Source organism: Bactrocera latifrons, unplaced genomic scaffold (assembly GCF_001853355.1).
Source record: "Bactrocera latifrons isolate USDA-ARS-PBARC rearing strain unplaced genomic scaffold, ASM185335v1 scaffold_146, whole genome shotgun sequence".
NCBI lineage: Eukaryota > Metazoa > Arthropoda > Insecta > Diptera > Tephritidae > Bactrocera > Bactrocera latifrons.
In genome coordinates, this window is record NW_017534919.1 from 319939 (window position 1) to 333379 (window position 13441).

At 36.2% G+C, this 13441-nt stretch overlaps 1 protein-coding gene across 2 annotated transcripts in view; it reads left to right on the top strand.

Moving 5' to 3' along the window:
- The window catches only part of LOC108965700 (somatostatin receptor type 2-like), a 40702-nt gene extending 27924 nt beyond the window's left edge, over positions 1-12778 (top strand). For both annotated transcript variants that reach the window (XM_018928279.1, XM_018928280.1), the window contains exon 2: positions 9236-12778. In XM_018928279.1, coding sequence (XP_018783824.1) covers positions 9469-11181 — 1713 coding nt within the window. In that variant the 5' untranslated portion in view covers positions 9236-9468 and the 3' untranslated portion in view covers positions 11182-12778. The remainder of the gene's footprint in view (positions 1-9235) is intronic.
- Positions 12779-13441: the final 663 nt, after the last annotated feature.

Sequence of the window (13441 nt, forward strand, 5' to 3'; positions counted from 1 at the left end):
ATCTGACTCTTTTAGTTTTAGGACTTACAAACAACCGTTATGTGAACAAAACTATAATACTCTCTTTAGCAACTTTGTTGCGAGAGTATAAAAACCGCATTACAAAAAAGTTCAACATTTTAGTTGATACTATAACTAATTTAAATAAGTTTAAAATTAAAAATAAAAGGAATTAATTAAAATTAAAACCAAAACTACTTCAAAACAACATTATAACAAAATAAGAGTAAAATTAAAAACAAATTTAAAGTTAAAATTAAAATTAATAACAAAATTTAATTAAAGCATAAAGCTACCATAAAGACTGGCCGATCAAAATTGAGTTCAAATTTCAACTTATTTCATAAGCATTTCTTTTTCACCTTTTCACTGCACCTTAATTCAAATGTCCGCAGCAACTTCATTATCACACAATAAGTTCAAGTTTCCGTGAAATGTTTTTGCGAAAACAAGCTGCCACATTTTCACAGTTTGCGCTCATTTCTCGTGTTTTTGTAGTGTTGCATTTAATTAGCCATTTGTCCGGCTTTCAACGCTGCCATTTCAATGGCCATCACTTGCAATTCGATTTGTTTATTTGTTTGCCTGCTATTTGTCGCAACACTCACGCAAACAAGCACGCAAAAACATCAGCTATCACAATAAAAATAATGTTGCAATATTGATGTGATTTGATTTCCAAGTTCGTGCCATAACAACAAAAACAAAAATATGTGTCTGCCATTTCGCTGCAGTTTAGTTTTCGACTATTTACAACTCGATGCATATTGTTGTTTTTGTCAATAGTTGTTGTTGTAGAATTTTGGTGTAAAATTGTGTTGTTGTTGTAATCTTTTTTGTCGTTGCTTTTGCTCCTGTAACGACATTTTATTGTTTTTATCGCCGCTCAGTTGCCACTTGATTGGCACTTACATGTCGAAATGCCTCCGCGTTGCACGCTGCAAAACGTGCCACACACAGACACACTTATTCACCAGCAACATCACTTCGAATTAGAATTTCGATTGTGGCTTTGTTTGCATATTGGTTTGTGCATTTTTGTCACCATTGCGGTAACGGGACTACTACAACAAGAACAACAACAACAAAAATTGCAAAATACGATTTCCATTTGCCATTTATAGCCAAACATTTATACAAATTGGCAACTTAATGCGTTGGCAAGTACCGCAATGCAACATGCCGTTACGTTGTTGCCGCCACTCTGATTTCCGGTAATGCCACTACCGTTGGCTGCTGCAATTTAGTACCGTTAAATTGTATAAATTTCGTAACCAATTGAAAGTGCTCGTCGGGCAATTGAAAGCAATCGGCGTTTAGTGCGCAAAACAATGGTGTTAAGGGAATTGCGCTTTTTGCAACAACAATACGAACAAGCTGAACTTTGCATTTGTTGTAACTGAGACATCTAGTTAAAGCTCAAATAGCGTATATAAATGACAAAAGCTCGCTCATGGCAATCATATAAATTGCATTCAGCGCAAAGTGCTGCAGCAAATTCTGAAACGCACACTGACAGCTACAATAACAATAAATTTGAGGTAGTGACTGCAATTGTGTTGGTTTGCTGTAACTGTTAGTTTATCCTGCAATCTTGTAATTTATGCGAAAATTTATTGGATATATTTTCCTAGTGGCCGATAACTCTAAGCGACTATATTGAGTGTTCTTTGTTTTAAAGTAGGGGGAAGCACCTAAAGCCAGAGTGCGGAGGTTTAATCCGCTAAACGAAAATTGCTGTCAACTCAAGACGCTTCTACGGAAACACCACATAAGGTATTACTTCGTTGAAATGACAAGACATTTTACGTCTCTTCTATACCATGGACAAATTGACGCCTATTCTGCTGTAACTGACTTAATTTATTTGTGATAGAAGTTGCCGCTTTGCGAACAACTTTACACTTATCAGAAGACTAACACTTAATTGCAGTCAAATTTTCCACCGTTAGACTGCCACCTGGTACAGGTTCTAACTTTTCCCTTATATTTAGAGCCCGAGGACAATGGAAAAACACGTATTCATCGTCTTCTGTGAACTCTGTACACATCGAATACGGACTGACGTTATTTTGAAATTTATATAGATAACGTCTGAAGCACCCATGCTCGCTGAATATTTGAGTCAGGCGGAAATCCAGGTCCCCATGTTGTCTTGTTATCCACGAATGGCTGTCAGGTATAAGTCTGTGGGTCCACCGTCCTTTGGTTGAGGTTTGTCACCGCTGCTGCCATATAATTATGCTCTTCTTTCTCTCCTTTTTATATTACTGTAATTGGCGCTGGCAGCTCATATAATCTAATAAATTCGTGTCCCTGGATGTCTATAAGCAGCATAATTGCTAGTACTTCAACTGTTTCTCTGGATATATATAGTCCGGAAAGCACTTGTCACTCTTATTGCTGTGAGTCTATGCACCTCATTTATTAGTCTGGCATACGCCTAATATGTCTAGTGCCCCTAGTATCACAGAGCTCAACGCTTTTGTTATTAGAAGTCAGGAGCGCACACAGCCTTTATTTGCCATCATTCTTGATAAAGCATTGTAAATCTTATTTGCTTTACTTATTTGATGCGTATGTCAAGTGCTTTATGAATTTCAGTTTTTAATTCAATACTATCTCTAAACACGTAAACTGTAGCTGCGAAGTAATCGCACACTCTGCTAAAGTGAGAGTAATTTTATGTATACTATCATTATGCTCATTGTGCTCCCAAGTGGTAACCAATTAAGTATTATCCAGTAACGCTGAAAATTTGATAAATTACTTGATTTTTTTCCAGAAATATTTAAAGCCATGGAAGATATCCTGTGTTAACCGGCTGAAAACTGGTCATTTGCAAATATAATGTTCCAGCTTCATATTATCTTATGCACTTCGCCGATTCTACTTTACCAAATTTTTGAAGTTGAGATCTTTGAGGTGGTATCTTCTGACCTAGCCATATAATTTTTACCCAGTTTGCCACTGGGAGTCTAGTTATTGCCTGCTTACTTAAACTAAGGAAGTGACGTTAAGTATAGACTGAGTGTAGGCGCTATGTATAGCCTTGTATGCTGCTTGGACATTCACTAGAAGATTAATTAACTAGCCATTTACATTAATTAAGAGAATTATGGGAAAAAGATCTGGTTGAATATCTATACTTGCATTCATATTTTCTGTAAATTGTCAACCGTTGAAGCAATGCCTTATTTCAAACCCCGATGACAAACCGATTCTTGGAACCTCATAAGAAAACCCGACGCTGATTGCGAACACTGTGAGAGTATATAATCATAGACATTACTTAAATTTTTTAATTATGGAACTTTCGTAACTTTCTCTGTCGTCCTTTCTCATTCCTTCTCTCTCTACTAAACCAGCACACAATAACCGAAATTCAATTGAACATCATTTGATAATAAAATCGACTTATTTACACAACAACAATAATAACAATATCAGCAAGTGTGTTTGTTGCTATGGTGCTAAGGAGCATCTCGGCAGGCGCATGTGCTTGTGACACCGTTGTGCGGTCAAGTAGAGCAACGGAAGTGAAATCAACCGAAATGCCAGCAGAAAGTAGCAACTCATTTTCCGGAATCACAAACACACGCACACACACAAGAACACTCATGATGAAACACGATATAATTTAGCTTGGCAATGCGCGGTGGGTGAGCAAGTGAAGAAGGCAAATATAACATAGCTAAATATATATTTATATATATATGTGCACGTATATGTGCATGTATATGTTTGTGGTGCACACGTGTATGTGGTGTGTGGCATACATTTGGGAGCGCATTGTGAGTTATTTGCATTTTTGCTATTCACGCAAATAGTGTTTGAGTGCGGCGTGAGCATGTGTGTTTGTGAATGTGGAAAATTCTAGTAGAAAATTCAACCCAGGAGGGACTAGTTCGGTCATGGTTGCGTAAAAGATCGATGAATGCACATGCTTCCGAGAAACTAAATTATGAAACTCTAGGAATACCTTACTTATTTCTTTACAGCGACATCTGAAAAAATGTTGCTGTGTTCTTAATTATTGTGATTCAAAACACGTTTCTGTAGAATTTTACTGAAATATGTAGTAAACTTTCCATTCCTGAAAACCTTTTAAATACCTTTCCTAGGAGAATGATATCCAATCTGGTTAAGACTTCGTTTCAAAACGACCTAATTATTTAAAGGTTCCGCTTATAAAGTGTGTCTAATTCTTCAACCTCTCTACTAAAGCAAAATCAAACCCTGGAATTAAAGCCAATTTTGATCCGCACACCTACTTTGTTTTCCGTCGACTTTCCAATACCAGCAATTAATAAATACCGTAGAACTTAAAAATAGCTTCTACAATTGCAGCGCAAGCTTCAGATTTTAATAAAGTAACTGAAAATTTAATTATTGTAATATACCTTTAGGCGGAAGATCTTAATAACCAGTACCTTTGTAATATACCTTTAGGCGAAAAATCTTAATAACCTCTATTTCACAGCTTTCACTGAGGAAGTTAAACATAACATTGGGTGAAAAAATGTTAAAATATATCGTGCTTAAACGTAGCCTTTCACTTTAAAGCTCAACATCTGGGGGTAATGTAAAAAATATCACTTCATTTTGGACGATTCTAAAAGCTCTATGTGACCGCTTTATAATAAGGCTAGAATTCGAGTATCTCGAGAATCTTTGATCTCCATAGTCTAACTAAATTTTTACAGTTGAAGTTCAAACGAAGCTTCCCTTCATATTCTCTCAATCTTTTCTCAAATTAATGAGTAAAATAGTGTAGTTCGATTCCAGAGCAGACAATTTTCCGTTACTGGCGGTTCCAAACCAATTTAAATTAACTAGTAGGTATAAAAAATATCTATTTTATGTACAATCTTCATTACGTTCGCTTTTAACTTCTTCAGCATTAATCGGATCTACTTTTGAAAAACTGACGAAAACTTTCTCGGTAACTACTTCGAAGTAAATTAGAGCTGTGTCTCAACTTTTTTGCATACCAAAATGAATTGGATACTTAACTCCCCTGAGCTGTAAGGGAGTTTTGAAGTCATGAGATGAGCTTTCCAGGCCTTTTCCTTCGTTGTTCGTAAATGTGCCACAAGTACATACGAAAATACCATGAACGTGATTTGTAAACGGGTTTGGCTCGTAAGTACTCGTACATGTATTCTTTCAAAACTGAAAACTTTTCAGTGTTGCCATATGACAAAGCTTATTTAGCATATTTTTATACGCTGAACTGGGTAAATTCAGTTTGCCAGTTTGAATGTAGCAAACAGCAGGAAATATTATTACAAGCATATAAATGATCAGCATTATGATCTGAGTTGATTTGGCCATGTCCGTCTGTCGGCTGTCGGGCTACGTGAACTAGTCGTTCAAGTTTTCAAATATCAATCTGAAATTTCGTCAGCAATTTTATCTTTCCAATTAGATTCTCATTTGATGGAACCGCCGATATTGGAACACTATATCATATAGCTATAACACAACCTCGTCGGGCATATTAAAGTTCTTGTATGGAACACTTTTTCATTTGACAAGATATCTTTCCCCAAGTTTGGCATCAGTAATTATCTAAAACAGTGGTGCAATATTCGTATCATATCTGTATATATATATAGATACCGTACAAACTGAGCAATCAAAATTAAGTTTCTATAAAGAGTTTTGAAAAGAAACTCGAGATCGTGCAACGGGCAATAATCAATAGCATGTGCACTAAGGTCCACTTTAATCATGGCATTCAACGCCATCTTGCATATAGTGACGGAAAATATCGTCGGAAGATGTATGATTGTGAAAATTGCCATCAGACTCAGTTAAGCTGGGTTCTTAAAATAACACGTATCTGAACACTCGGATATCCTCACACACTTTGACTTCATACCGAATTACTTGGATCACGAAGTCGCCAAATCGCACTCTGACGGATTCTTCTCTGCCCACATACCAACAAGGGTGTTGTGGGTTGAATGAAGCAGTTGGAGAAGAAGGCAGAGAGCTACCGAAAGTAAAAGAAAATCAAATAATGAAAATGTTATATATTTTGGTGAGGAAATTTTCTTCTAAACGATTTAACTTAAGTTTTCTAGGATTTTTTGAAAATCATTTTGATTTTTTAGTCAACACTTAAATGTAAACATTTTCACAGAAAATTACTTTTTTAAAGCACCATTTCGTCAAAAACTCAAAATGTGAAAAAGTACTTTCATCGAAACTTTTAATAATCTATATACTAATTAAGCTTTTTGACAATGTGGTGAGATCTCCTTACCATTATTGCGGAGTTCCTCCTAAAGATCGGCAACGAGATAAAGAGAATTCAGAAATCTTCAAAATGAATCGCTGATTATTAAATTACACAAAATTCTGTAAATATATTACCGCTTCAAGTAAAACAAAATATACAATTTTTCGGATTAGCTGCTTTTATATCATACTTTTAAATTAACATATTTATATTCCGTTCTAGGTCAAGAAGTAATTTTAATTCTTTAATTACAAAGCAACGCTAAACACCTTTCCCATTCACTTTGAACTAGTATTGGAATGATTTCGAATACAAACCATTGAAATTTGCAATGCTGATTGCAAGGATATTTAAAATGTATATACAAACACATAAATAAATATGCATATAAAATGTATATGTATGTATAATCGAATGTCTGTATGAGTGCGCACATTTATTTGTTTGCATTTGCATGTGAGCGCCTTTTAAGCACAAAAGCTCACGTTGAGCGGGTAAATTTATTCGGGTACATTGATACGAAAATGCGTGTCACTGGCACAGACAACGGCGCCAATTGGCAAATACACTCACACAAATGCCAACTGAAGTGTGCAAATAATAAGCAAACACTTTAAAGCGATTTGTTTGCATTAGATGTATACGCAAGTGTATAAAATTCTGTACACAAAGTTTAACGAACTGATCCTGACCTCGCATGTGCACCGTAGCCACATAGCCATTTGACATTTGAGGCAAATTAAATCATCGAGTTGGGGTCGCCTACAATTAATACCAATAAAGTGCAAAACTTGTGTGGCTAACAAGATTGCTTTGACTTTCTGCATACATCATGGCATTTTTGAGCTTTTGGGCGCACATGTGACACATCCAACTAAGTGACGACTTAAGCGGGCGTAATGAATTGCAAAAAGCCTTTTACGGAGCATAAATTTTCAAGAGATTTCATGACTGCAAACGTTTTAATAAAAGGATTGAAAATTGCTTAAGCGCCTACAGGTATGCAACTGCAGAGTAAATGACACATGAAGCAAAAAGCGTGACGCCAACGATTGCGCTTAATCAGATTTTCGCAGAAATGGTAGCGTAACAAATTTATTTACGTATAAATCACTTTGAAAATCATTTCCAACAAATCGATTCGAGTTGCCACTCAGCAATTTCGTAACGCAAAACATGCTGTAGTGTGCATTTTAATTAAACAAATTGCTTCGCCACGCTTATGCGCCTGTGGGTATGCAATGTGCGAAAAACAAATCAGCAATGTTTTCGAGTGAAATTATGTACACTTCCTAAAAATTTAGTTATATATAAATATGTATATGTATATTTTGTAATTACTATCAGGGAAATAACTTCCATTGGCCTATATTATTTGACACCTAAAAGCATGTATACTCTTATGCATACCTCTAGTATAGCTTCGGGCGCTTCTACCTTAACACACTTATGCAAAATTATTTATTTATATCCACAAATTGAGAGATTTTCATTTACGCAAATAAATGAATATGAATTTATTCTACGGAGTAAATACTTTGGCATACAGACAGCCATACGTAAACCTACAAAATGGCCATAAATTCATTGGAATTATCAATTCAACATACATGTATAAATTTTTATGCATAACTATTACTTTCTACGTTCGCACGTAAGTCTGTTATATCCATACCAAGTTGTTTGATTTTGTTTCTCAATGCGTAAGTCATAACGAAATTGCATTAATGGCAATTTTTGGTTTGGTTTAAGCACACAACGCATGCCTTAAGCTTTGTGTTCAAAATAAGATATCAGTTTGAAAGCTATTAAAGCTACTAACCATTCGATTGAAAATGAAAAATAAAGTAAAATCATCATATATACTTACAGCTGTGTACTCCTAAAATACATTTCATTGTTTCAAAGCTTTTCCTTAGCTAATATATCCAGAAATTTATAGTATGATTGTCTACTAATGTAGCATACATTTAGGAGCGAAACTTTTGGGTTCAAAAATTAACAATTACACCAATTTTAGAGGTAACTATTAAGGTTCGCTAAAACTAAAATATTCGAGGTACTTGATGATTTTTGCTAGCAAAAGTGAGATATAAGCCTAAGTAGTGAAGCCAATTCGCAAACAATTAGACCACTCACTATTTATATTGACTTACGCAAAGTTCAAATGCAAGGTACATTAAAAGTACTCGCTGCGAGATTGAACTTGAAAAATGCTTAGAAACCGACCTATGGACCCTGACAGTTTGGTATAAGGCGCCACTCTCCCGACCTCAATTTCATCTGTCATTATCAAGCCGTCTGTATACCATTACAAGGTGCTCTTACGAACTTCTCAATTATATAGTTCTCTTATTTGCTTTTACTGCGCAGTGAAACCATTTTCAAGGTATATTCTCTTAGTTAGGTTAGGTTCAACAAACCCTGCCTTGGTCACCAATAGTTGACTTCGCTACAGCAAGGACTTCTACCCAGATTTTTGCACTACGAATAAAAGTAAGTTCAGCATGCTTTCAGAGTCACTAACCTCTACCGTCGTCACAATCAGTGGACTTCAACTAAAGGGAGGTCCTAAGCCCCTTTAAAGACGGAATCGAAATGCATTTGCCAATAAGTATATTTCCACACTCTTCCCTCGAGTATTATATCATGAACTCAATCAAATTCATATCGCGTTTTAACACCAGAAACATACACACCAAAATATGTAATACTTGTTTTATTATAGCATACCTTTGGGCAGCAAATTTTAATAATTAACGCTTGAACGCTTTCAGTCAGGAACTTTATCATAATGTCATGTGACAAATCGTAAACATTAAACTTTTTGCAGCGCAGTCTTTCACTATACATATACCGAAAAGAGAGTATATGTAATATGTAAAAATATATTAATATATTATATGAGCCTAAAGTTTTGCTACATTAAGCTGTTCAAATATTGACTTTATTATACAAATTTTTAATTTAATATTTCACTTGCAGGTCAATATACACCCACACCTCATTTACTCTCAACGCGTCCATGCTTACATACATACAGGAAAATAATAAAAACACTTGAATGAATAAAGAACTTGCGAAGCTTTTAGTAGAAAACAACAAGGCATACATTATTGAAGCGTAAAAGCATTAAAACTCAACTGACAGCTGTCAGCTGTCCATCGGCAGCAAATCAGTCAAGCACAAAACCCTTAACGAAATTCAATACCGCAAAAATGTGGTGGCAACGGCTAGCAACTACGACGACGAATGGCATGACATTGATCATCTTCAGCAGCGCATTGTTGTTATTTAATTGCATGGAAACAGCAGGTAAGCCAACGGCGCGCGTGTCAACTGAGGGCGGTGAAATGATTGAGCGCGACAAAGCAGAAGCGCTGACGACAATTTGGCCTGCCAGCAGTACAATGACGCGCGTGATGAGTACTGCGGAAAACGACAACATAAGTACTGTCACGCCGAGTCAGCAGTCGAGCGCGCAGCAAATGTCGACCGACAGGCGCACTGTAACGCCACGAAATATGCATAATACCACGAGAACGTCAGCGGCATACAATGCTACCCACGCGCATGCAGCACTGACCGGTCGGCATACGCAACGCAGACGCACTTTTTATGAACACTGTCTGGCGCATCGCAATTCACTCGCCGATCTGGCCACAGTCATACTCTACTCGCTCGTTTGTCTTGTCGGCATCTTTGGTAATACGCTCGTCATTTACGTCGTGTTGCGCTTTTCGAAAATGCAGACTGTGACGAATATCTACTTACTAAATTTGGCGATCGCCGACGAATGTTTTTTGATCGGCATACCGTTTTTATTGTATACCATGCGTATTTGTGGTTGGCGCTTCGGCGAGTACATGTGTAAAGCTTATATGGTTAGCACTTCGATTACGCAGTTCACTTCATCAATTTTTCTACTGATCATGTCTGCTGATCGTTATCTCGCAGTTTGTCATCCGATCGCCTCGACGAAATACCGCACACAACGCATCGCTAAGATTGTATCGGCTATAGCATGGCTGACCTCAGCTGTGCTTATGCTGCCGGTCATACTCTATGCGAGCACTATTAGCCAAGAGGATGGCGTGAATCTCTCTTGTAATATAGAATGGCCTGAAACGTACAAAAGGCATTCGGCCACTATGTTTACGCTATACACATTCTTTCTCGGTTTCGCCATACCACTCAGTTTCATTTTATGTTTTTACGTTTTGGTCATACGTAAGCTGCATGCGGTCGGCTCAAAGCACAAGTCAAAGGAAAAGAAACGTTCGCACCGCAAGGTGACGCGCCTTGTGCTCACCGTTATCACTGTTTACATATGCTGTTGGCTGCCGTATTGGATATCACAGGTGGCGCTTATCAACTCTAATCCTATGCAAAGTCAACTCTCACGACTTGAAATACTCATTTTCCTATTGCTCTGCTGTCTGGTTTACTCCAACTCTGCTGTTAATCCGATACTCTATGCTTTTCTTAGTGACAACTTTCGCAAGAGCTTTTACAAAGCTTTCACTTGTATGACTAAGCATGAAGTGAACGCTCAACTGCAGGCTGAGCCGAGTCTGTTAGCGAAACAAAGCAACAGCAAAAATCGGCAGAAGCGTCTGCTCAACGCTAACGAAAATGAGCCACATTTTATAGCAACAACAAGCGCAAATAACAGTTCCTCGGTTACAACTTCTTCAACAACCATAGCCCCAGCGGCGGGCGAGAAGGCGTCAGCTTTGCTACTGGCAACTGCAACCGCATCGACAGATGGCGGCGCTCCTGTGACGCTGCAACCAAATGGACGCACAACGGTGCGCGCAGCGACACTTGAGGGTGAAGAGATGATACTAGTCCTTGATCATGAGCGTCCGATGTGCGCGCTGGTGGAGCGCGATGATGTGATTAACAAGGTGCTGCAAACGGACTTGTAGACGGGAATTGTAGGCATATACTTTTAGGCGTTTTACACAAAATTTAAAAATCACTTGTCATACAATTGGTCTATATTGAAATTTTATGTGGAAATTGTTGTAAAGATATTGGTGTATTGTTTAAGATTTTTTACCATTAAAGAAAAGCAACACGTATATTTTCAAAGGTCAGAACTTTGACACACGTTCTATTAATTTTTGCCTAAACGTATGCTTCAATATAGAAACTATGTACTTTGTTTTTTCCTTTAGATCCGGTGGAAATTTCGTGAAACACCTTTGTGGTACAAAATTATATAATTCTACTGCCGGCATAAGATTAATATATTGTTAATATTAAAAAATCATGAAATATAAAGTTTTGTTTTCCAAAACTTTTTCCTAATAAAGCTAAAAAAACTAAGGTTAATCCATACAGGATGTAAATCAAATTACTAAAAATTTATGAAACTCTCTTAAGCAAATTTTGCTGATATAAAATTTTTTAATGCAATAAGCATATCCACCACTAAACTTGCTGTAGAACTCAATTCATGTGTGTTTAATTATTATACATATATTTATAATCTTAAAAATAGGCAACATTTTGTTTTTGCGGATGAGGGATATAAAATGCTTCGGCATAAGCAGAGCTGTCATCAGAGCAACGGTATGTGCCATTTGCACATCACTCTCCCAGCCTGTAACCGCGTTTGCATTACTTCAGGGTGGCGTTCCATTATTTTTAATGAAAGATTTACATCTGCTTACCTGGTCCGCCACTCGCCTTTTTCGCCGTAGCAAAATTGCTGCGTATTTCTGGATAATCTTCCAGTTTTTTCGATATCCAGCGGCCAATCAGTACTTCTACTGTGGTGTGTTCCCGTTTCATCGCATGTTGACGGCTCTACGACTTTATACATTGTATGTAGGTACTTTCTGAAATATCTGTGTCTGAATTTGAAACTGTGTTGTGTAGAACTAAATTTTGCGGCTTGTCCTTAATAAGTCTGATCCTCCATCTGCAGCGACTTTCACTCTCTCAAGTTCATTGCCATGCGAGTATCGTATCTTTCTTTATTCTATCAATAGCGCTCTTCTTATTTTCATCTTTTTTTGAAAGTCAGTTTTTTTTTTTTTTTGTTGTCTTCCTATGTGTCTCGGGCTGTGTTTACTGTTGCTGTGTCATCCGCATAGCCGATTATATATGTTTCGTCTGGCATTAGTATTAGTATACCATAATAACTAATATTTCACAGGTCCAGGCCTAAAATGGACCCTTCTGCTGCTCCTGATGTAACTTCTATGTCATCCCTCTCTAGTATGGTACTTCGGTTTTCCGTTACTAAGTTAGCTCCGCACCACAGAATTAAGGTAATCGAAAACTTTAAAATTTTTTCTAAAGCTCCGATCATGTCCGACCATCGTAAGTTTTGAGCTTACCAGCGGCCAGTTGCAGTTTGTCGGGAGTGATCTGGGGGATTTCCAATAGTCTTATAGCCTGTGCCGATTCATCAAAAGGTGAATATGTTAACACATACAACATAACATAATTTCGAAACTTTCTCGTTAAAGCAACGATGCCCGATCATCAACATAAATCTACCAAATATTTTGTCAAGCTCCCAAATTTTCAATGAAGACTGAAAGAATAAAAAATATTTCAAAAATTGTAAAATGTTATTGAATTCTAAAAATTAGAAATTAATAAAAACGAAAATATTTGCAGTTTCTTTTGAATGTATAATATCTTTTAAATGTATATATGCACTAAATATTTATTAAGCAAAAAAAGTAAAACACAAAATATAAAATAAAAAAAATAAAAAATAAAAATATAAAAAATATGATATAAAATATTTGATATTTACATAAAAAATATTAAACTACAAAACCCAAGAACTTCTAGAATCTACATCTGTCTTTATAACCGTCTACTACAGTACGTCTCAACTCCCCAACACAACAACTTTGTAATTGAAAAATTTGCTGAAGAATAACTTTTTCGAATTTGATAAATGTTAACACAATAAAAATGTTGTAATAAAAATATATATTGAGTTTAAATGAGAAGATAATATGTGAAAAACTCGGAATTTATTGATAAAATTGTTGAAAAAAGAATTTATTTTATTCAAACAATGCATTTACGTACACAATTGGTAAAAAAATATACCATAAGATAAGATTAAACACATTTTTGGCCTTTATAAGAATGTAAAAAAAATTGTATAAATAACTTTTAAGTTTCAATTTTAAGAAAGTTGTCCAAAATATATGT